The sequence below is a fragment of the Phyllostomus hastatus genome, unplaced genomic scaffold (assembly GCF_019186645.2).
Source record: "Phyllostomus hastatus isolate PE091 unplaced genomic scaffold, TTU_PhHast_1.1 phas_contig_432, whole genome shotgun sequence".
Taxonomy (NCBI): domain Eukaryota; kingdom Metazoa; phylum Chordata; class Mammalia; order Chiroptera; family Phyllostomidae; genus Phyllostomus; species Phyllostomus hastatus.
The window spans coordinates 3,414,154-3,439,219 of record NW_025333880.1 but is presented as its reverse complement, the minus strand read 5'-3'; the positions used below and the strand labels follow the sequence as shown (position 1 = coordinate 3,439,219).

Below are 25,066 nucleotides of genomic sequence, written 5' to 3'. Positions count from 1 at the left end.
GGAGGTTAAAAATGCTAAGTAAATCATTTCGCAAACTCTTCCGCTTCTGCATCTGGCACCTGTTTTCTGTGTTTTCCGTAAGCACCCTCAAGTTGTGGGAAACAAAAACGATTCCTTAAAAGATGACACTTGTTCAATTTAAAGCAGTCCATTTTCCCCTTGCATTCAAAAGTTTTCATTCAATTTCTGAACTTTGGATATAAAAATATACTGTCATAATCAACCTACCTTATAAAATACAGTATCAGTTTCATGTTCATGAATTTTTAAACTATACACTTTAACAATACCGCCTGGGACAGGACTGGGGCTCCAGTGCAGCCACACAGAGTCTGAAGTGTAGTTGATTAAAGTCAAATTTTGAGGAGGTGCTAAAGGCACTGCAGGAAAACACATTATAGAGCTTACATTCATAATTTTTCACATAAAAATATCATTGTGACTGTAGCTTCCTGAAGACACTAGTTAAGAAAGATTTATAAAATGATCATATTTTAATTTCAGAAATAAACAGCATAAATAAATATTATGTTTTTTTTGTACTGGAACTCAGTCGTTCCAAAGTAGCTTTAAACAGAACACTTAGTTCTGAAGCTCAAATTAAAAAAAAACAGAAGTTAAGCAAAGTAGATGAATAGTTGTAAACCTGCTACAAATAGACAATCAGATATCCTCCTATTTTCCGTGCTGCAACAGTGAATCATTTGAAGAAATACGAATTCTGGCTTACCTGACTCATCTGTGTAAAAGAAAAGAATACTGGAAGGACCAAGTCCTTTTATAGTTCTCGCAGCAGCAAAAATACTATATAATGTAAATGGTGAAAGCTCTTCCAATATTATATAGTTATCAGAAGTAGTGAAAGAATAATTTTCATTTGGTCCTTGTAAAGTTAAATCATAACTTATAATTGCACCATTTGGTTTTACTGGGGGATCCCATGATAAGAGAACTGAGGTAGAGGAAAGGTTTTTAAAAGTGTTGATTATTGGTGAAGTTTCTGGGACTATAAAAGAAAGAAAGAATATTAAATGAAACAAAAGTGAATTAGCATTAGAAAAGAGGCTTTAATAATAATGGGGCTTCATTTTATTTAGCATATAATTATTTTAATTTTAAAAAACTTAGAGCTTTTGTGTTTATTGAAAAGCTATTTTCTTGAGAACAAAAAATCTACATAATTGTAAGAATAATGTTTTCTATCAGAAAGCAACATAAATTTTAAAAATACCAACAATCTTAATTGCTTAATAGGCAACAAAAGGATCCAGCCTACCATCTTCTTCAGTTTTGATGTATAGCTGGGCAGTATAGGTATCAGAGAATCCCTTTTCTGTTGATGGAGTGATTTTTAATATATAATCAGTGTATTTTTCCAGATTATCAAAATACATGCTCGTCTCATATGTAACTAGAGGTGGTCTTACGTGGCGAGGAGTCTGCTGTAAGCTCAGAGAAACATAGTAGAAGACTACACCGTTTGGTTGAGAAGGTGGGCCCCAGCTTACATTTATGGCAGTTGACGAAATGGACTCATAAGTCAGGTTTCCAACGGGCCCTTCAGGTACTATGACAGGTAATGTGCAAAATATAAAAATTATCAGTCACCCTAAATAAATCTAAGTACATTCACAAACTGAGGATGATTGTTGAAATGGCATCTGCTACATTATTAGTTCTTAAATTATTTAAATGCAAATACAATAAACATCACCTAATACAAAATATCTTCCAAAATACTAAAAATCATCCAAAATAAACAACGCCATCCCACATATCTAATACGTGTGAGAATTGTTTTCTATAATATTCTCTTGGCTTTTCTTCCTTACAACATGGAGATTATGATGTGGATATATACATATGTGTGTGTACATATATCATATATTTAGATATTGTAATAATGTATATTATCTATAAAATATTTTTAGCTTCTGTCTTCCAAATATTACAGTCATCTAGTACCTCTTACCTAGAACAGTGTACAGGATGTGTTTATTACTCGTGGTGCTATAATAATAACTGATAAAAAGGTACAGGCTGGTAAAAATCTTGGGAGAAATCTGCATTTAAAAATGCCTGAAATAATATTGATCACATATTGCATTCAAACACTTTTGTTAAAGACTCTGTAAAAACATACTTCCATATATTGTATCACCTCTTATTCTGTTGGTCAACTTGTGAACTATTTAAAAGATTGTTCCAAACAACAAGGAAGGCGTTCACTCCTCATATTTATGTTGTCCCTCAATTGATAATCTTCCGATATTAAACATGGAATTTTACTCTCAGCAAAAGTCTAGGCCAACACTATTTCTCAATAAAAGACTAATCTTTAAAAAGTAAGTGGACAAGGTGGGGCTGTCAGACTGGGTGAAGAAGGTAAAGGGATTAGGAAGCATACATTGGTAGTTCTGAAATCATCACAGGGATGTAAAGTCCAGCATAAAGAATATAGTCAATCATATCTAATAACTATGTGTGGTGCCAGATGGTACTGGCAATATTGAGGGGAACTCTTTGTAAAGTATATGATCATCTAACCACTATGCTGTCCACCTGAAACCAATACAAAATAATATTAAAAATGGACAAAAGTAACAACCATAAGAGGAAATAGGCAATAATCCACGTATCATTGTATTCTCAAAGCTAAAACCTAAAAAGCATCAGGTGTTTCAGTTGTTATAGTTTTCTGAATACTCAGCACAAACAAGATTCTGCAAAGCCACATGCAAGAAACTTCTGGGGTTAAAAAAGATATTCTGGGTATGTTAGTCACAAACACAATAAGAACAAAGATGCTGTGTAGAATCCTATGTGGATTCAAACACTGAAACAAAGTAAGTTGCTAGAGGCGAAAAAATGCAGTTCCTAAGGCAAATGGGTAAGCATATTAGCTATTAGAAAATCCATCCACGAGAACAACGTTTTTCATTCCCGTAATGTAACCGATGGCTGTGACATCTTTTGAAGCAACAACAGCAACAGAATTTTCATGATGGACGGTAGCAATTTGTATGAAGAGAAAAAGCTGTCATTATTGTAATAGTTTCATAACTATGTTAAATGCATTTTCAAAGTTCTATAATGACTAGTTAAATGTGCCTAGATAAAATGTCAATTTTACTATCAATACGTACAAATAGAAAAAGGTCGTGAAATAATTATAGTTTTAAATTAATCCTATTAAAATGTAATAAATACTTTTCATTTACATACTGTCTTGATCTGTGTATACGTGAACTATGTCACTGCTTTTATTCCCATTTCCAACTGAAGTACTTGCTGTTACCCAAAATGTATAGTAGCTGAATATTGCCAATTTATCTATTATTGCAGATACGGTCATATTGTCAAAGTCATTGGTTACTTCATGGAGTGTAAAATTCTGAAAAATAAACATATTGTTTTAATTGTTCAGAATATAGTTTTAATATACATGAACATTTCAAAATAGTTATTCATGAATTGTTTGCCTCATTATTTTAATGTTAATGTTTTTGGAAAATCAGCATAGAACATTTTATTGGAATAATCAAACTGGAAATATGTGTGTACTAAAAGAGGAATGGATAGCAGCAGTTTCTGTTACAAAATCCACCCATAGAGTAGCAAAGAGAGAAAGCTCTTAGCAACGGAGAAGGCCCAGTGGCCAAGCTGAAAATGCCACAACTATGCTGATACTGTTGGTTTTCTCACAGAGCATTCAAGTGCTGTTCCAAACTTCTATGTATTTCACAGAAGTTTGAGAGTATCATAAAAATTTAATTTTTCTTCCTATTAAAGATGAAGGAATTATGAAAGTGTTCACCTCTTTCTATTAACTCGACTGGATATAATTACTCATCTTAATGAGTCCGCTTGTTTACGACAATCGTGGGGAGAATGAGAAGGCAGTCACGTTCACTCTCTCATATGCAAAGTAAGAGAAATTTTATAATTTTCTGGCCTGACTCCTAGTTACATTTGTCCCAAGGCATTTTTTGAATTATTAGAAAATTAATGCATTCATTTTCTCTCTGAGCAAATATTAAACCCGAAACACATAGTAAAATAAAATAAATTTTAAAATAAAGGAAAATAGACTTTTAATGAAAAATATTTGGCAATTAGTGTGAATAACTTTATAATAATGTCCATCTACACTGGGAAATCTAAATCATTCCAATCATCACAAAGCCCTTAGAGTGCTATAAACCTGCATTCAATTCTGGCAGGTAACTCTGGAAAATCATCTAATCTCAAAGCTTCTCTTTCCTCAACTGTAAAGTGGGAATGATTGTTGACACTTCACAGAGAAGTTTTGAGGATTAGATGATACGAAGCACATAAAGCAATTAAGACCATGTCTGGCGCATAATAAAAAACAAATAAATGATAATCAGTTAATTTAAATTAATAACATTGAGTAATCAATTTGATTAAAATTTATAGTTAGAATGGTTCTACAGTATATCAACAAATCAAATTAGCAAGTTTTTGTGGTTCTTTTTTTACCAATATGGTGGGGGGATGAGGGTAATAAAAGATCAATTTCAATTTTGTGGTGACTTATTTAGGAGTAGACGAGTTAAAATAACACAATAATCTCACACAAAATATGACCTGTGAACCTTACTATCTTCCAATATATCTATGTTATATATAGAATAACAAATATATAAAGTATTACACAAAATATTAATATAGCTTTTTGCTGTAGCTTCTAATTTTTCTTTGTTATAGAATTTACTCTGATTACTTATGACCTTGATGACAATTAGTTAACAAATTATTTTGAATGAGCCAGAAATCGTTCATGCTGAGTATGCACGGACATGCATAGACATGTAACAAACTTAAAAGTAGGTCAGTTATCTAGATTATTTCATTCGTCTATTTATTTTTAGGAAACACATCTTGTGGTTCAAATTATCTAAATAGGGTTTACTCTTTATGTATACAAATGCAGTCAGAAGGCATTTAGTAAAAACTTTTCATATTTGATAAATCAACCAGGATTTATTTTGCACATTATACTATAATAAGACTATGTCAGGCACACTGAGGAGACATGGCATAAGTGGTAACAATTAAAATGTCTAAGTGTTAATAGACTAACAAAACACAAGGTGCGAAAGTGCAGGACGAGCAGGATGGATTGCCAAGTAGTAGTACAGAGACTAAATTCCCCAGAATAAGAAGGAATGAGCACCTCAAACTCAAGTGCTCCAAAATTATCACTAAGTACTGAAAATAATATTGGTCTATTATAATAATTCATGTTCTCTCAATTAAAATATTTATTGAGCATTAAAGCTATGTATGGAACAGTACCAGAGGATCCAGGAGATGGAAAGATAAGTGTCACGTGACCCTTTTCTTCAAGCTGTTTGCAAGGGCGCATGGGAGCCTAACACGAGCACAAGATACCAGGAATAGGAAGCAGAGTGTGGTGTGCAGGTGTGAGGTACCCTGCAGTACAAATTTCAGTGGGAAGGAGAGGGAAAGAAGGGGGAAGAAAAAATTATACACTTCTTCCTCTATATAATTTTGACTTTGAGGATTCCTTCTACTCTACCAATCCAAAATAGAAAATGAGGTAGTAAAGATTTTGATGCTATATTTAGCATTAACTTTAGGAATAAATTAAAGCACAGATGAACTTCAAGCAATATGAGGAATGTTTTAACATCATTAGCCTGTGTCTTCTTGCAGCTGTCATACTTAAAAGCATTCTTAAGATTACTAAATAAAAGATTACATTTTCTAAGATAGATAAATTGCAAGTGGGATCATAGTATATGCCCAGGTTTGAATAAGTAGGTTCATAAGATCATGTTGAAATGACAGTTAGATGTTTACACTTGGTTATTTAGCCATTATCTGGACAAAGAGAACCAACATAGAATCATGTATAAGCCATAGTAAATAGTACAGGAGCAAAAGCTTTTCCAAGATTCAGAACTACTGACACCACTTTGCAAAACTTTTGTTAAATGTGTGATAGAAGAAACAACTGCAATTCCAATAACCCCTATGACATAATAACATTGGTAACTGCACAAACAACACTGTAGTTAGATAATGATAATAAATTGTATATTAATCCCCATATCTCTTCCTCAATTAGAGCAGGAAAAAAAGGCAAAACAAAAATTGCTTGATGTACAGATTAGGAGGAAAATCCTCTTTTCTTAGAGGGCCTCCACTCTTAAAGGGCTTTGAACAGAATGTAAAACCCAAAGTGACTTCTGGACTTTCTTTCTTCACTGGTAGGGTAGTTCCGAGACAGCTTGCAAACTTCTGCTTTGACCCAGTTCATTAGTGCAGGGGTCCCCAACCATACCAGTCTGTGGCCTGTTAGGAACTGGGTCACACAGCGGGAGGTGAGCGGCAGGCAAGTCAGGGAAGCTTCATCTGTATTTATACACACCATCACTTGCATTCCTGCCTAAGCTCTGTTTGCTGTCATATAAGCACGGCATTGGATTCTCATAGGATCCCTGTGGTGAACGCACATGCAAGGGGTCTAGGTTGCTCACTCTTTAGGAGAATCTAATGCCTGATGATCTCAGGTGGAGCTGAGGCAGTGATGCCAGCACTGGGGAGCGGCTGCAAATACAGATTATCATGAGCAAAGAGGTGTGACTGCACAGAGACCATGCTAAATCAATTGCTTCCCAGGCTCATATCAAAACCCTATCAGTGAGTGACAAGTGACAAATTAAGCTGCATCAGCTGGCAGATTATCAAGCCATCTAGTCCCTGGAAAACTTGTCATCCATGAAACCAGTCCCTGGTGTCAGAAAAGTTGGGGACCACTGCATTATTGTAAACTGTACTACAAATGCATTGTAGCAAATCATACTTTAGTCCCAGAGACTGCTCCTCACAAGGACTCATCGAAGTAACTCAACCCAGTTGTCAGTCAAAGAGAATCAGGCAACTTGGAGTGACTAAGACTTATCTCTATTCCCCGGCTCAAGAAGATACAAAGAAATAAGAATGACCAGAGTCATAATAATACAGACAGTAGTTTCTATCAGTAAATTACAGTATTTTTTCTAAATTGGTGTTTTCCATTTGTAGTCCAACTTTCCCCATTTCTGGTTGAGTCACAACAATTCCAATTTTATCATTCTCATATATATATATATATATATATAGTATATATATAGTCTGTATATATATATATAGTTTTCTAAAACTATATATACTATATATATAAACTATATATATAAACTATATATATAAACCATATATGTAAACTGTATATATAAACCATGTGTGTGTGTATATATATATATATATATATATATAGTCTGTTCAGAAGAGCCCAGCCCTTGTTAATATAATGAGAACAGTTTGCATGACATTGATGTAACCTGACAGCCAAGGAGAGGGAACAATGATGCCTTCATTGTACTAGTCAGTGGAGGCAGTAGATGCCATTGAGTGAGCATGTGTACTAGGTGTCCATCACATTCAAAATGACTAAGTGAATAGAACAATGAACCTGCATCAAATTTTGCATTAAGCTGGAACGTTCCTCTGCAGAAACTACTTGGATGACTCAGGAGGCCACAGCTATTAGCAACTGGTGATTGGCAGCTTCATCACAACAACATGCCTACTCACATATCATGTCTCATGCAGTTTTTTGGTGAAACATCAAATCACCCAGGTGACTCATCCCCCCTACAGCCCGGATTTGGTACTCTGTGACTTCTGGCTTTTCCCAAAACTAAAGTCACCTTAAAGAGATTTCAGACAATTGATGAGAGTCAGGAAAATACATCGGGGCAGCTGATGAGAACTGGGAGGACTGTGTGAGGTCCCAACGTGCCTACTTTGAAGGGGACTAAGACATGATTTATCTTCGTACAATGTTTCTTGTACCTTCTTCAATAAATGTCTCTATTTTTTCATATTATATGGCTGGACACTTTCTGGACAGACTATATGTATATACACACACACACATACATATTTGAAGTTCTGTGAAATATTACATTCAGAGAAATAAAGAAATTCTGCTGAGAAAATAAAGATATTCTCTAAACAAACTTCATTTTATCTATTTTCATAACTATTACCATTTATATATCAGAAAGTGTCCATCTTCAAACTGTGTGACCCTAGTACCTTGCATACCTCAAGTTAGGCACATTTCTAGTTTTCATTATATCTGATAAATAATAAAGTAATAATAGTGATAACACTTCCTGCTAACAATTGAAAACATTCTTGTAAAAATGAAGAGAAATACACAAACACATCCAAACATGAAAAGTAGTTATATTACACACAAACAAAACAAATATTTTTCTGAGACATAATTGAGGGTGAATGAAATCATCAACTCTTATAGAACACTTCTTGGAAGAGTGAAGTGGGGGCCATATTTAGGTGCAGAATTTTACATAGGCGACAGCTTCATTGTCAGTGATGGCTTTGACTTTAACACAGAAATGTGTGTGTGCATGCAGAGAGAGATAAATAGAGACACAGGAACATATCTGACATTCTCTACCACATTTTTCTGTGTCCTTAGAAGTTGTGCAAAATGTCTATGTATAATTATTAATGTAAGATAAATGATTTTTTCTACCAAACTCAATCTGTATCAACAAAACTAAAGGATATAAAGAACTAGGAGAAAACTCAGATCTTACCTGCACAAAAGTACCTGAAGTATTTCTGTAATAAACAGAATAATATTGTATAATCCCATTAGGTTTTGCAGGTGGTGTCCAGAAGAGGATTATTGATGAAGAACTTATATTTGCATACTGAACATCTTTGGGAGGATCACTTGGTGCTATAAAAAAATGGACAAAAAAACTGAACTTGTGGTTCTAAATAATGTCTGTAATGTTGTTCTAAATTTTACCTTCCTTTGATAAAGGATAATCTTTTTTAAAAAACTTAAATTGGAATAACATGTAAATACAAATCATTAATGATATCCATATGGCTCTTTGGGCAACCTCTCTAAAACCACAGCAACATCCAAGCAGCGGAAAGATGTATTTCTTACTAATAAAACACTATCCTAGCTCTAAAAGCATGCCTACTGCCCTTGGGTATGAGAACATTATAAGTTTCCAATATAGAATATATAATGTGAAATTCTAAATTACAATTTTAAAATCAAGTAACAGAAAGAAAGTCAGAGAGCTGATTTCCTACATTTTATTTTGTTTCATTTAACAAACACATTAAATGCTTACTATGTGTCCAGTTCTGTGCTGAGTGCATTTACAAATATAAACTCATTTAATCCTCAGAGAATCTTGTTAAGTAGATACTATAGTGTTTCCATAACACAGGAAATTGAGGCACAGACAGATCAACTAACTTTATCAACATCACACAGTTAGAAAGCGACCAAAGAGCAATTTTGCATCCCACCAGCGACAGATATTAGGCTTAATAATACATATTTTTATATTTAACACTTATTTTGTCTGGGTAGGATATTCTTTTACTTGGCCTACATGGATAAAAACTCACCTCCCTCAGGTGTTCGAAAGTTAATAATATTGCTTCTTGTTTTCCCATCACCAAATCTGGTGCTAGCTGTTACGTATGTACTGTATTCAACATTGTAGTCCAAATCTGAAAATTCTAATGATGTTTCAGTAACATTAATAGTTTTTAATGATGACCTGTCCCTGAGAGAGAAAAAGAGATAGTCTGTATAACTGACTTTTAAATTGAATGTTACATATACATTTTGAGCAGTACATTAAAAATAAATATGTATGCATGGAAATTCATTAATCCAAACTAATAAGGTAAAGATACCACTTATCCTGAATGTTAAAAAGAGAATTTCAGAACAATCAATAAATAAATTTCTTCGGTTTTCAAGTACTTTCAGTAATTCAACCGTGTTAATATGGTATGTACATATTAGAGTTTGCTTGGACTGATTTTAATAAACCTCTAGGAACACTGTACATTCAAAGTGATCTGCATTCATTTTCATGCCAGTGTTTTAGCTGTTCAAATATTTGGTCTCTTAAGTGTGGACAAAATCTTATTTATACTACATATGTATCAAACTGATTTTTCATATATTATACAAAAGTAACATGTACTTCAAACAAATTCAAACAAATAAATAGTAAATGTCTGAACAGTAGTATCTAAAATAGTAAGCCTGTGCGTTACCATGTATTTAATTAGAAACAGGACTGAAAATAATATATGTGTAACATAGGGAAGAAATTGAGCTCACATCTACTCAGTTAAAATCTCAAAAGTATTTGAAGTGTCAATCAAATAAAGAAAATAAATATTGACTCAATGCTCTTCAAGTAAATAGCAAAATCGCAGGAGGAGGTCGAAAAGTCTAAAGCACAAAATATTGCCAAATAATAAAGAAAATGATAATTATTTTACTTCAGTTACATTAGGCTCCATAGTTTTGAATAAGGTATAAATTGGAACTTAATTAAAGAATTAACATAGATATCAAGGTGCTGAAAAGTGCATTTTTTAAAAAATTATATTTTGAGAGCAATAAAATTTATTATTAAAAATTTACATAAGTAAATACAATCAATATTACAGAAAAAAGCATATCTCTTGTAATGTCATTTGTTTCTTCTTTAGAAACACAAAGTATCCGAGATATAAATTGATATTCCTTCTGAAGATAAAATGTCCTTTCTTTACTATTGAAATATTTGAATTATTTTTTCCCTTTAATCCTCATCTGAGGATATGTTTACTGATTTCAGAGAAAGAGGAAGAGAGAGAGAGAAACATTGATGTGAGAGAGAAATATTAGTGAGAGAGAAACATTGATTGGTTGCCTCCCATTCGTGCCCTGACTGGGGATCCTACGTGCAACCACTTGGTGCACAGGACAATGCTCCCACCAACTGAGCACCCTGGTCAGGCTAAAACATTTGAATTATTGAATAATTAAAAGGAATAATAGATTTTAGGTGAATTAAGGATATCCACAAAGGGACAATGCAGCCATGGTTTTACCATTACAAAGGCATCATTTCCCTCCAAAAATGAGTATGGTTATCTAAAAAAATAGTTGAAAAGCTTACCACAGTGAAAAAAATACAGATTCAGAGTATGCTAATAGAAATAGGCAGGATAAGCCTGGCTACTCAGCAATCTGAAACAGTTCGATCAGATATCCTTTTTCAGAAGCAGTAGGAAGAGCTTTCCTTGACTTCACTGTCACAGAGAGGGTCCGTGGAACTCAGTACTGTGGCTATTGGTCTCAGACAAAGAGGCCTTTGGCATAGAAACTTTGCCCAATTCCAAACTCCTGTCATCAGATCAGTACAAAATAGCTAACTCAATTTAGGTCTCTAAAGCTATGAAATTAGTTAGAGTAATCTGAATAATCACTTAGGTATCTTTAAAAATCCTTATCCAGCGTATTTTTCAGTGCTGTTGGCTATCTTGCACCACCTTCGTGCCCTGATCACTACAACAACATACTGCAGTTAAGTATCTACCCACAAGAAGAAAAACTGTGAGTATGTTCCATGGATAGTGTAGAATCAAGGCAATTACCTGGGAAATTCAGATCAAGAAAAATTTTGTCTCACCTATCTGAATATTTCAGTAAAAATAAAATAGTATTTATAAATAACCAACAAACTCATTAATCCTCAGTTACCACACATAAATATAGTTTCTACATATATCCTGATTTTCCCCCAGAGAAAAAAAAGTGTTAACAAAAATTTTCAGATACTAATACATCTTTTCTGTGTGGGGTTTATTTGTTTTTCTTTTGGAGCTTTAGGATTGTGGCCACTATTTTAATGACAGGCAGAAAAGCATCTGAGCATAAATGAATTCCAATTAAAATTTCAACTTCTGATACAAGCTAGTATCTTTTATATGATAGACAGTTTCCAACAAAAATGAGAACTGAGGAAAACAGAAAGGGGAGTCATGATGCTGTCCCAGAGGATCTGACTCCATCCTTCTTGCTCATATGCTGTTGCCAGATTAGAGAAAACACACATTCACCTCTGGGCTGAGGCCTGCATGCCCTCTGCTCTCTGAGGAGCCATCTCAGTGAGCAATGCTGAGGTTCAGAGGGGGCACTCCCTCCCATGCACAGAAGCCCAGCTTTGACACAAGGTATAATCAGTTGTTACATGGGTTTTAGCTGGTTTAGTTTAAAAATCTGTTTTGTTTTTATTAGTTTAAATATATTATAATAGGATTATTATGTATTTTATTATAGGGCTTTATTTCTATTATAAGAGTATATGTTTTTCTATATCTTGATTTCTATATTTTTCTTTTTATATTTTCTTTCTATATTTTTCTCTTACCATATAAATAATGATCTATAAAATTATTTTTTGTAGTTGCCTAATTTGAATGTATCATAGGTTTTAGCCATTCTTTAAATCAACATTTAGGTTGTCTCTCTTTTTTTCTTTAGTTATTACTAACAATGATGCAGTAATCATTACACAAATATCTTTTCACAATGGTAACTTTATTTCTGTAGGCTAATTTCCAGTAGTGTGATTATTGAATCAAATGGTTTGAATTTTTATTATTTGAATGATTACTGTTCCAAAATTATTTCTCTTCTAAATTACAACTTATTATAATGTAGAATCACAATAATGCTGTGTGGAAGTACACATTTTGGCAAACTATCACTATTAGTCTGGATATTAATCTTTTTAAATTTCTGCAAGTTTAATTGACAAAAAGAAATCTATAATTTGCACATCTCAGACCATGAGTGAGATATAATGTCTTCTCATATGTTTATTGGTCATTTGTGGTCCATTTTAAATAACTCAATTACACATATTTTTCTCTATTTTATTTAGTCTTTTAAATGGCGAATGACATATGTTGGAGTTAGGGAAGCACTGTTCTTATGGATAGTGCTCCAAAGAGAAATACCTTCTCCACCTCCTCTGAAATTAGCAATGACAGATATGCAAACAATATTTAGCAAAATTCAACAAAATTTATGGAGTATCTGTTTGTATCAGGAACTATGTTAGACATGATTATGAGTTAAGGTATGGTACATATCTGCAAAAGAGAAAGGCAAAGCAGGAAATAATTATAAAACAATTCATTAATAACCATGTGATCTCCTTGAAGATGACAACAATAAAAGCCCCCCAACCCTAGTGCCTAAAAACTTTCTTCACACACACAAAAATTAGTTGTGACCAATGAGTAGAAAAGGAAAACAAAGCAACAGGCCCTAAAGATGCAAGAAATTGTTTAGTAGAGAGCTAGTTTATAAGATTTGAGAGTAGGATAGAGAGTTGAGTGAGGTGGGGAGAGGTGGACAGGAGGTCTACCTGACAAAGCAGGTCTCACTCTCACACCCCAAAGTCACAAACTGTGTAGAAATGGAAGGAATATAAATGTCACACAATATGTAACCTCAAAAATAGATAACTTTCAACATCAGCCAAACCACCTGATTAGCACAAATTTTCAAACTGAGAAAAAAATTGAGGAAACTCTTGAGTGCAGTTACTTTAATGACAATTCTAAGAACTTATTACAACATTTTTAAGGCTGATTGGAATTTAAAAATCAAAAGTATTCAAATTACTCTGAAATTATTCAGAAAAAATATAGTAATTTGTATGGCATAAAGGAAATTCTAAAGTATAAGAGCAGTTTCTTTGCTCTGCTTTACCAAGTCATTTGCTCAACTTTTATCACTTCAAAACCATGCCAAGCAGCAAATGCCGGTGAAGGAGTAATGTATACCAAAACCCCATGAGAGGACTTAAATTTTCCCGAAGTGTGAACATGAATCAAGTTTGAGGTCATCAAAAGGTCAAGGTCTTCATTCTAAACTACATCATGTTATCTTTTCTTTCCTGGGAGCAATCTAACCTGGTGATACATCCGTGTTCATTTCTATGAATTCATTTTCAAAACTTTAATTGTTGCTATGTAAATATTCTAGATAAATCCTTTCACTCACTAAATTCCACTCCCTTAAAATAAAAAATTTCAACATCCATTTACTTGAATCTTACTAACTCATTCTCTCCCTCATATTTTCCCTCTACAAAGAAACTACTCTTCTACGTTACACTTTAGAGGAATTTCTCTAAACAGTTGGGTAGTACCAGTAGTTTAATACTAAACTGCCCCAAACTGGCAAAGCATAAATAGTTACCTATTCTATGATCCTAAAGCTGTTCTCGAGTCTCAGAGATAGTCTCAGTCGACATAGGGTCTTCAATTGTTCCTACTGCTCTTACAGTCATCATTTGGTTAGCTGGTTGACTTGGTTTAATTCTGCTTCTTATGTTTGTCTTTAGCAGAAAAAGACACATTTTTAAGAGTAGATGAAGAATTCAGTACAGAGAATGAGGTTGAAACTGAAGAATGCACTTATAAACCCGAGTCTTGGAGAAGACATATGTAATTATGGTCCAGAAGGCAGAAAGAGGGATTGTACTTGAGCTGGAGGAGAAACATTTCATCCCCTGACAGTGGACAAAATCCTTCAGGCCAAAATAATGAATTTGCATTTCTATTCCAAGAGTAACAAAAATTGCTTAGAATGTTTTCTCTGGCGGTCCGAACTTTGGGTGTATGATTAAAACAAATCTTTAAATCCCATGCAACACAACAATTAACTCCCTCCCGTCTTATCCATGCAGTGACTGCCACCCACCTCTTCAGCTTCACTTCTTCCCATTTCCTCTTGTGCTATTTATTCTGCTCAAGACACATGCTCACCTTGCTGTTGTCCTGGCCAAGTGTCTTGCTGTTAACCACATCTAATGAAATTATTTGAGCCCTTACATCCAGTTAGTATACCTCTGGACTTCCAGCTACAGGTGTCAATAAATTCCCACTTTTTGCTTAAGTCAATTTAGGTTGGATCCAGTCATGGGAAACTAAAAGAATCTTGACTGGTAACTATTCCTATTATTTTAACCACTTCTCATATGCATTGATCCTGGGTATTTCCACCATCTTCATCACTTTTCCTGAACAAGCTCTACTTTATCCATATACTATTTAAATAGTGGGGACCAGGGATCTAACTGGTTTACACATGAAACAGTCTAATTTTTCTCTCATAATGAATATGTTCCATCAAATAATGCAGATCAATATCAAGCTAGTGATATTTTTAGTAGAAATAAGCCATATGGGTTAATAAATAACCCAAATTAATAAACTTAATTTATTTTTACTCATCTTTTTATCAAACTAGTGCTTTTATGAAACTAATGCTTTTTGAACTAATATTTCAAACTAATATTGTCAATGCTTTTATCAAACTAATTATTTCCCAAATTCTGTATACAACTGAGTTTTTATAACAGACAAATTATAAATTTATGCCTAGTGATGTGAGAAAAGCAACGTTTGGGAGTAGGGCAGATCCAAGTTTGATTCTGATGCTGTCATCTGCTAGCCTGCAAACTTAAGTTACTCTTTACTCTCATCAAGACTTGATTTCTGTAACTATACAATGAGGATCATAGTCTTCTCTGTATGGTGCTGTTGTGAAAATAAATAAGAAAATATATGTGAGAAACCAAACACATCTGTCCCAAAATGATAACTACTCTACCCTCCCTCTTAAGCCTATTTCTTCAGCTCTCCAAGACATTTTGTTCCCCAAATGGTTTATAATGCAAAGAAATCACAATTTCTCCCAGCTTTGTGAGCTTCACAAAAGAAGTGAAGAAATCCCTTAAATTTAGGGTTTAAACACTTGAGTTCCAGACAGGCAAACTAAATGACTAAAAAGACTGGCTTTAAAACAAGTTGTGGTAAAAACTGTGGTAAACCACATGACAAAAGCTCCAGCTAAAGACAGCCTCCATTCAACACCAGGTGACCTTATCATCGGGAATGTGGAAGAAGTATGTTGATTTTTCTAAGAAACAAAGGAACCTGAAGTTTTACCAAGAATCTACTCATTTTAAAATATTTTTATTCATTGATTTTGTTTTCCAGGAAAGCAAGAGAAAAAGTTTATTATTCCACTTATTTATGCATTTATTGGTTGATTCTTGTAGGTGTCCTGACTGGGGATCAAACCTGCATCTTTGGTGTATCAGGTTGATGCTCTAATCAGCTGAGCTACCTGGCCAGGGCCCTACTCATTTTTAAATGCTGCTAGATTTCTATTCAGAATTTGTTGACAGTTTGCAGGTTCAGCAAAGATTAGGTGGTCAACATACAGCCTGTTTATGACCTTGACACTTAAGCTTCATCCAATTCACTCATTACAAATAACTATCAAAAATTAGCCCTGCTGGTGTAGCTGAGCGGATTGAGTGCAGGCCTATGAACCAAAGTGTTGCTGGTCCAGTGTCCACTCAGGGCACATGCCTGGGTTGCAGGCCAGGTCCCCAGTTGGAGGCACATGAGGGGCAACCACACATTGATGTTTCTCTCACTCCCTTTCCCTCTCTTTAAAAATTAATTAATTAATTAATTAACTAGCTAACTAACTACCAAAAATTAAAGTATTTTAATCAAAAATGTACAAACAAGGTATAGCATGATTTTATATATTTTAAAATTTATGTAAGTGTATTTTGCCCATATATTCTGTAACTTGCCTTTTTTATCATTCTCTTGGTATTTATCAAGTTTGATGCCTATAGTTCAAGTTGACTCATTTTAACTGCTTTACAGCAGCCCACTGAATGACTATTTTTCATTTTTTAAAGATTTTATTTATTTATTTTTAGAGAGGGAAGGGAGGGAGATAGAGAGAGAGAGAGAGACATCAATGTGCAGGTTGCTGGGGGTTATGGCCTGCAACCCAGGCATGTCCCCTGGCTGGGAATCGAACCTGCGACACTTTGGTTCGCAACCCATGCTCAATCCACTGACCTACGCCAGCCAGGGCTTGACTATTTTTCATTTTTTATTAATTAACCTACTGTGGTTGGTAATTTGGATGTTATTGTGGCTGTGACAAGTACTGTAATAAACATTCATGTATATGCATCTTTTTGCTCAAAAATAAGTGTTTTTACGAGGGCCTCTAACTAGAGTTGGAAGTATGAAATAATAACATTTGTACATCCTTAAAAAATGACTACCAAGAAAGAGCAAAAATGGAGCTTTTAATATTTCAGTAGAAACCTCAAGTTCAAAGCCCAAGAGCACTCTTATACTCAACAATACTCCCTCTGTCTGTGTATCACTCAACATACCAATTTGGCCCAAATACCCACTTTCTACAAAACTATTGATCAACTGCTTGACACAATTTATTCATATTCCTTCTGAGCCTTCACATGATGTTTCCATTGAGATGTTCTGCTGGTGTATAAATCTATCTTTACTACCTTCATTCCAAAATGGGAGTAAATTCATGAAATGTGAAATGGCCTTCATCCCATTCTGATTATTGATCTTATATACTCAAACCATCAGGTAGTTTTAAAAGGGTGAAAATCTTTTAGAAAACTGAAAGAAATAAGACTAAACATACTTTTTAGCATACAGAAGGCCACTTTCAAAGGTAAGCTTTTATGTTATAGGGTAAATTATTTGACTAGTGACATTTGATTTAAAAAGTTGCATTAGAATTATTTGACTGCCTAACATACTGCTTGGCAAATATTTTTAAATTATTTTACATGGCATATTTTATATCCAATTATTCTACAATCATTTCAAAGTTCTACATATTTTATATTTTCCCAAAGAGTTTAATAAACATCTGTCAGAATGATTCAGAATTGTTTTCATAGTTACTGCTAAGAAAAGTGCAAAACATTTCAAAGCCAAGATCTATACAGAAGCTAGAATTTTCAGCATCATTTTCATTCCACACTGTTTTAGCTAAATCTTATAGACCATTCACTCAGAAGTTTTATTTTAAAAGGAGAAAACTACTGTTAAACTTTGTGAACCATATAGAAGTAAAGTTGCTAAACAATCCAAGTTTAATTCAACCATAAATAAATAAACTTTACATCAGTTTACTTAATCCACAGTGTATTAGAACAGTAAGATTACAGTACTCTAATAGAAATTTATTTCTTTAATAGCAGTTGCTTTAAGAATGTAAGGATTATGTATCATTTGAAAACATAAAAGCATAATTTATCAATATAGCTGAGGAAAAATGCTTCTTTGCCATCTTGCTGGATGATAAAAATTATTTCACAAAGCAAACTTTAGAAGGAAAAATTAACTTAAAATGTAATGGATCAAAGCAGATTTCTGAACACACCATCCACAAACCATATATGACTCACATGATAGTGGATATAAAATGATTACACATTATCCCTCATGAGCCATTTTGTAAAGAAATATTTATGACAGAGAGAGAAGTCATCAAGTACAACTAATGTAATAAGAAGATTGCATTTTGCAGACATACTGAAAGAGTAAATATTCAAAAATGTTGTTTTTTTAAAAAAATGGTAATTATTGGAACTAAAGCAATAGAAGCAAAATTATGAGAGAAATATGGACCTCTGAAACAGCAACGCTGCTAATAATGATAGCCACCATTTATAAAGTATTTTAAGAGAACTGTACAGATCATTGTCAGAGTCAAAATTCAGACCCACATCTCTCAGACTCTAGACCCATGAGCATTATAATACTTGCCTCCAATTCTTCCCAATAAAGCGTATAACAAAAACCCTCAAAAAGCATTAGTGATTGTGAAAGAAGCAAGAATTAAGACTATTCTTTTAACCACATGAGCTAAAGCTTCAATAAGTAAGAAGATGCTAGAAACTTTTAAATGCCTCTATATACTTCATTATCATTAATATATATTTCAGTCTGTTACAGATAATATCCTTAAAGATGTTAACATGTTTTTCCATTTTTGTTCTTTATGTGATCTTATCCTACTCATCCTGAGGCATCCCTTGTCTACAAGGACATCACTACTCTTATGGCAGAAATTCAAAAAAAAAAGTCAATATCAATTTCTAAGTCTTAAAATATACTCTTAATTCATTCATCCTTTAAAAAATACTTCCTTAATTATGAGCCCGCTAGTTTTCTGTTTATGGGTCTACAATGCAGTTATCCCTTGAGAATGTAAGCTCCATAAGGGCAAGGGTCATATGTGTGTTTTCATTAGGCATATAGGTACTCCTTCAATATTGTTAAATGAAGGGATAAAAAATGAATGAATAAATGAATAAATACAGTAACAGAGGGAAATGGTTACCTTCTTCCCACTGCTTCTCTTCCCATTAACATCTCTCATGTCACTCTCAATTTCACCATGACTAGGCAAAATGACTAGGAATCAGGCAATGAAGAACATAGGAGGTGTAGTCCTACCTAGCAGTTTGCAGAGTTTGAAGACAGATTAGAAAAAGAAAAATCTTAATTTAGGAGAAAGAGGAGATTTTAAAAAACTATTGTAGCTTCTCAATGCTGGATCTTCCAAGTCAGGAATGAAAAGAAAGAAATGCCTATGTTCTATAAAATATTATATAAAATGTATTTTCTGAGTTGAGATATTTAAAATGCACTAGTAACTATGACATATAACTGATGAATCTTTTTAAAAACATTAACATTAGATGAAAATTAGGATTTTTATCTACTGAGCTTTCATGAAGCAGTATAGCCATGTTGTTTAATTGACAGGAGATACACTATAGGATTTCATCTTTTTCACAAATGATGCATGAATAATCAAGCAAAGGTGATTAGAAAAAAGTAAATCCAGTGCTTACATTTCCATGAAAAACTGAACTTAAGAGATTTCTCAAAATATATCTTTCAGTGAAATTTCAGTTAAAATGATTATGCTCAAGGAAACTTTAAAAAACATTAATCTAAAGAATATTTGTGTAAAACTCTATAAGAGTTAAGTATTCACTTAAGTTGATCAGTCAATAACTTTAAAGAGAAGAAATTTAGTATAATTATGCATAATATATAACTTTTGTTTTAATTACAAATAATCATATTATTCGACAATGCTTGGATCTCTACATAATATGAGAAAAACTTTGTTTTTAATAAAAACATTAACTAGCCTATTAATAATCAGGTTCTAATGTAGTATCAAATCCTGAAATTTAAAAAACTGAATTCCTATTATGTTACAGATTAATACTTGTTCTCAGAACTATTTCCAAAAAAGAAAAAAAAATTCTTACCAGACATAAACTGTGTAATAGAGGATAATTCCATTTGGCTCCAGGGGTGGTTGCCATGACAACTTCACAGTGACACCAGACAACTGTTTTACAGAGAAGTCATGGGGGGGAGAATCAGGAGCTGAAAATTTAGAGTACAGAATAATTTATTTTATTAAACATATATTTAAAAGGTTAAAACAAAGATGCACAAAATTTTTATTATAAGCTTTCTGGTAAATGAATCAGGTACAGTGCTTTTCTCCGTGGGCATGGGAGACTGATGTTTACTTTCAAAATTAGATGATAAAAGAAGATTTTGCATGGTGGTGTTAGAACATCTGTTTCTGTGATTCAATGGAAAAAAACATTTCATGAGAAAAAAGAACAAGGGCTATGTCATAGTGATTCACCTACTGCTTAAGTACATCTCAGTAAATTATCGTTCTCTAATAAAAATAAAACATAATACACAGTAAAAAAGCTCCCCCCAAAATAAAAGTCAATGGAAAAAATCACATATCTAAGAAGCAGGAAAGTGATAAGCATAACATTGGGAGAACAGTTACAATGACTGACCCCACAAATAAAAACTACATTCCTCAATTCCATTTGTGTCAATAAAATGTAAAATAATATGGGAATCTGTTCACTTAGTCTTCCAAATTGAATCGTTAACAAAGGAAACACCAATGTGGCACATAAACAGGAAAGTACTTCTAATTCTTTCTAAAGAAGTCTTTGGAAAGAATTAGAAGTGCTTTCTAATTCTTACTTCTAAACAGTGTAAGGATTCAAGTACTTTAGCGATTCTACACTGAATAAGCACTAAAACGTATTACTGTAAACTAGCTAGCCAAGTTTCTATTTCCATTTAGATAAAACATTTAGAAAGGCATTTCTCAGCAACTATACCAGTAATGTCTTAGAATATTGATATACAACTTTTTGCATATAAAAGGATATAAATTACTAAAACTTTGCTTGTTATAGTTTTACATGGAAAATGAACAAACAGGAAGCTAATAGGAATTCTAAGAATTTTTTGACATATTTGAATAATGTTAATGCATGTACACATCATTTTTTCCCAGTGATTTGGAGAAAATGCTACATGGATTATTTTAATTTTAATTTTCTGACTAATCTCAGTTATTGTTGTTTGTATACATACGTCTCTATGTAGTGGTAACAACAATTTTTATAAAAAAATGTTTATTGAGAAGAGAAAAGGTTTATGAGAGGAGTTCTAAGGAATAATGGTGACAGCTGTATTTATATTTTCATTAGGTATTCCCATTGGCACTATAATAAAAATGCTATCAAATACTGATTATCACAGGAACCCATATATCATTTGGAGATGTCTGTTTCCCAAGACATGCATTACCTCTAACTGAGAACTCTCATTTGTCAGGACAAAAGTCTATGATATTTTCCCTAATGTCTTTGTGAAACTTAATTTTTGTTTATTATTGAAAAAAGATTTCAATCAAAAATAACACTGATTTAGAATATATGTTGTTACTAAGCATTTCTTTCTATACTATGGTTTAAGATAATTATGTGAAATATTAGATAATTCTTGGTGTTTTACATATAATCTTTCTGTTTTGAGGCAGTTTTATGAAAAATTTTGTACTGCTTAATAAATATAATTAACATGCCTATCTAAGTTAAATACTGCATATCTACAATAGCAGACTGTTTTAATAATTTTGGCATTGGTATCCTAAATTATAATCCAAAAAAATTAGAAAAATAAATGCAATATCTTTTGCAATCTATCCAATTCATCACAACAGAGCATATGAGAATACATGAGAAAGGCCTTCATAAGGCTCCTACTCTCTCTGCCTGGCATTACCTTCCTTATTTTTCACCCTCCCTCTTTACTCATCTTCCTCTAAGTCACAGCTTAGAGATAACTTTCTCAGTTGCACTTTTTCATATGCCTCAGAATAGCTACAGTCCTGGTGAATAATTTTGGGGAATTGTTATACCAGTAATTAGAATTATCAGAATTATTTGTTTATGTATTTGTTAAATCTCTATCTCTCCTATTAAACTGCAAGTTCATAAGGACAAAGAACTCTTAATACCCAATTAAGCAAACTTTCTCAGGACTTTATCCTTTCTTAATTTCCTTGTAATTTTTGGATAAAAGGGTCTTGTTCTTCACCCTGGTCCTTAGCAATTGCATCCATGACTTGGCCAAGGATTTCAATGAAAGTTTACCTTGACTTTGTGTTTCTAGCAGCCCAGGTATTCAGATGCGTAGTAGAATTTGAAACTATTAACTTGAGAGGTAAAAAGCTCTGCCTATTGGAAATATATGTTCATTACTGGCCTAGGTTCCTTCGTAAAAGATCTCAAAATCTCAGAATAATTTAATTAGATTAGAAATAAAGCAGTGGGCAAACACTGACAGTTTTACTTCTTCCTTTCCAATTTGGGTGCCTTTTATTTCTTCTTCTTGTCTGATTGCTGTAGCTAGGCCTTCCAGTACCATGTTGAATAAGAGAGGTGAAAGCAGACATCTCTATCTCATTCCTGATGTTAAGGAAATGGCCATTTTTCCCTATTGAGTATGATGTTACCTGTGGGTTTCTCATATATGATCTTTATTATGCTGAGATATATTCCCTCTATTGCCACATTGCTGAGAGTTTTTTATCATATACAGGTACTGGATTTTATCAAATGCTCTTCTGCATCTATCCTATGATTTTTATCCTTCATTTTGTTTATGTGGTGTATCACATTAATTGATTTGTGGGTATTGTACCAACTTTGCATCCCAGGAATTAATCCCACTTGATCATGGTGTGTGATCTCTTTAATGTATTGCTAGATGCACTTTGCTAATATTTTGTTAAGGTTTGTTGAATGCACATTCATCTCAGATATTGGCCTATATTTTTCTTTCTTTATAGTGTCTGTGTCTGGTTTTGGAATTAGAATAATGCTGGCCTCATAAAATGAGTTTAAAAGTCTACCTTCCTTTTGAATTTTTTGAAATAGTGTGAGGAGAGGTGTTAGCTCTTCTTTGAATATTTGGTAAAATTCACCTGAAACTCTTTTTATTACTGCTTCAATTTCACTACTGGTAATCAGTCAGTTCAGATTTTGTGTTTCTTCTTGATTTAGTTTTGCAACTTTTATGTTTCTAGGAACTTATCTATTTCTTCCAGATTGTCCAATTTGTTGTCATATAGTTATTTATGATATTTTCTCTTAATTATTTTTTCTTCTGTGGTTTCTGATTTTCATTTCTGATTTTATTTATTTGGGTCCTTTCTCTTTTTTCTTATTTCTGATTTTATTTATTTGGGTATTCTCTCTCTCTTTTTTTCTTGATGAGTCTTGTTAAAGGTTTATTAATCTTGTTTATTGTTTCAAAAAATAGCCCTTGGCTTATTGGTCTTTTGTGTTTTTAGGCTCTATTTCATTTATTTCCTTCTGATTTGTATTATTTCCTTTCTTCTATTCACTTAGGTCTTTTCTTGATCTTCTTTATCTAGTTCCTTTAGGTGTAAGCTTAGATTGTTTATTTGAGATTTTTCTTGTTTCTTGAGGTAGGCCTGCAATGCTATGAACTTCCCTGTTGGGACTGTTTTCTCTGTGTCCCATAGATATTGGGTTGCTGTGATCAGATTCACTATTATCAATAAGTCAACAAACAAGTGTTGGTGAGGATGTGAAGAAAAGGAAATCCTTTTCTACTCTTGGTGAGAATGTAGATTGGTGCATCCATCATGGAAAACAGTATGAAGGTTCCTCAGAAAAATAAAAATGGAACTGCCTTATCACCCCAATGATTCCACTTCTGGGAATACATCTGAAGGAGTCCAAAACACTAATTCAAAAGAACATATGCACTCCTATGTTCATTGTAGCATTATTTATAATAGCCAAGCTAAGGAAACAACCCAAGTGCCCATCAACAGACAAGAGGATAAAAAGATGTAGTGCATATATACAAGAGAATATTACTCAGTCACAAAAAAGAATGAAATCTTACCATTTGCAACAGCATGGATGGACCTAAAGGGTTTTATGCTAAGTGAAATAAGTCAGTCAGATAAGACAAATACCATGTGGTTTAACTTACATGTGGAATCTTAAGAACAATATAAATTAACAAACAAAACAGAAACACACTCACTGATACAGAGGACAGACTGATATTTGCCACAGGAAAGGGGGAGGGGAGAACTGGGTGTAAAAAGTGAACGCATTGAAAAGTACAGATTAGTAGTTACACAATAGTTATGGGGATGTAAACTATAACATAAGAGATATAGCCAATAACATTGTAATTATCATGTACAGTGAAGTGGAAACTGGAAATATTGAGGGGAACATTTTGTAAAGCATATGATTGTCTAATCACTATGCTATACACTTGAAACTAATGCAAAATAATATTACATGTAAACTATAACTGAAAAAAATTTAAATTAAAAAATGCAAATTTGGACAGGTAAATTTTAGTGGAGAAACAAGTGTGGTAAGTAGAGACAATGACTAAGAAAGACTAACCTCTAAGAAGACTTAGAAACCAGGGCAACCCAGAGGACCCTACCACCATGCTTTGGTGAAGTAATTTGGTGGAGGTGAGACAGTGAGAGGCCTAAAATGGGAGAATAGGGTTCCAAAGACTTTATTGTGTTGAATAACATAAGTCAATGCAGAGAAAAAGCCTTCTTTCTAGAAGTGTACAATGCACATTTTGTCCTGGTGAATGACTAGAATCTGAACATCCTTAGGTTACAACCTAGCTTGAAGATGGGGGAACTTGAAAGAGAGAGGAAACAGATGCTTTACACATACTTGTGCTATTTACAGGCCCACCCCTCATGGCAATAGGGCTTCCTTTTATAGAAAAAATTAATAGTCCCCAAACACACAATGTATAAAATACAAAATGCAAATCCAAACCTAAGTATATTCTTCAAAAGTAATTT

General features: G+C 33.3%; 1 protein-coding gene across 1 annotated transcript in view; it reads right to left on the bottom strand.

Annotated features, from left to right (window-relative positions):
• Positions 1-25,066, bottom strand: part of LOC123822844 (phosphatidylinositol phosphatase PTPRQ) — a 203,299-nt gene that overhangs the window by 122,553 nt on the left and 55,680 nt on the right. Inside the window, exons 18-24 of the mRNA XM_045845017.1 lie at positions 20,118-20,238; positions 9,505-9,665; positions 8,664-8,809; positions 3,226-3,394; positions 1,277-1,567; positions 731-1,006; positions 229-380 (exon numbers count right to left, since the gene is read on the bottom strand). Of these exons, the coding sequence (XP_045700973.1) occupies positions 229-380; positions 731-1,006; positions 1,277-1,567; positions 3,226-3,394; positions 8,664-8,809; positions 9,505-9,665; positions 20,118-20,238 (1,316 nt within the window). The remainder of the gene's footprint in view (positions 1-228; positions 381-730; positions 1,007-1,276; positions 1,568-3,225; positions 3,395-8,663; positions 8,810-9,504; positions 9,666-20,117; positions 20,239-25,066) is intronic.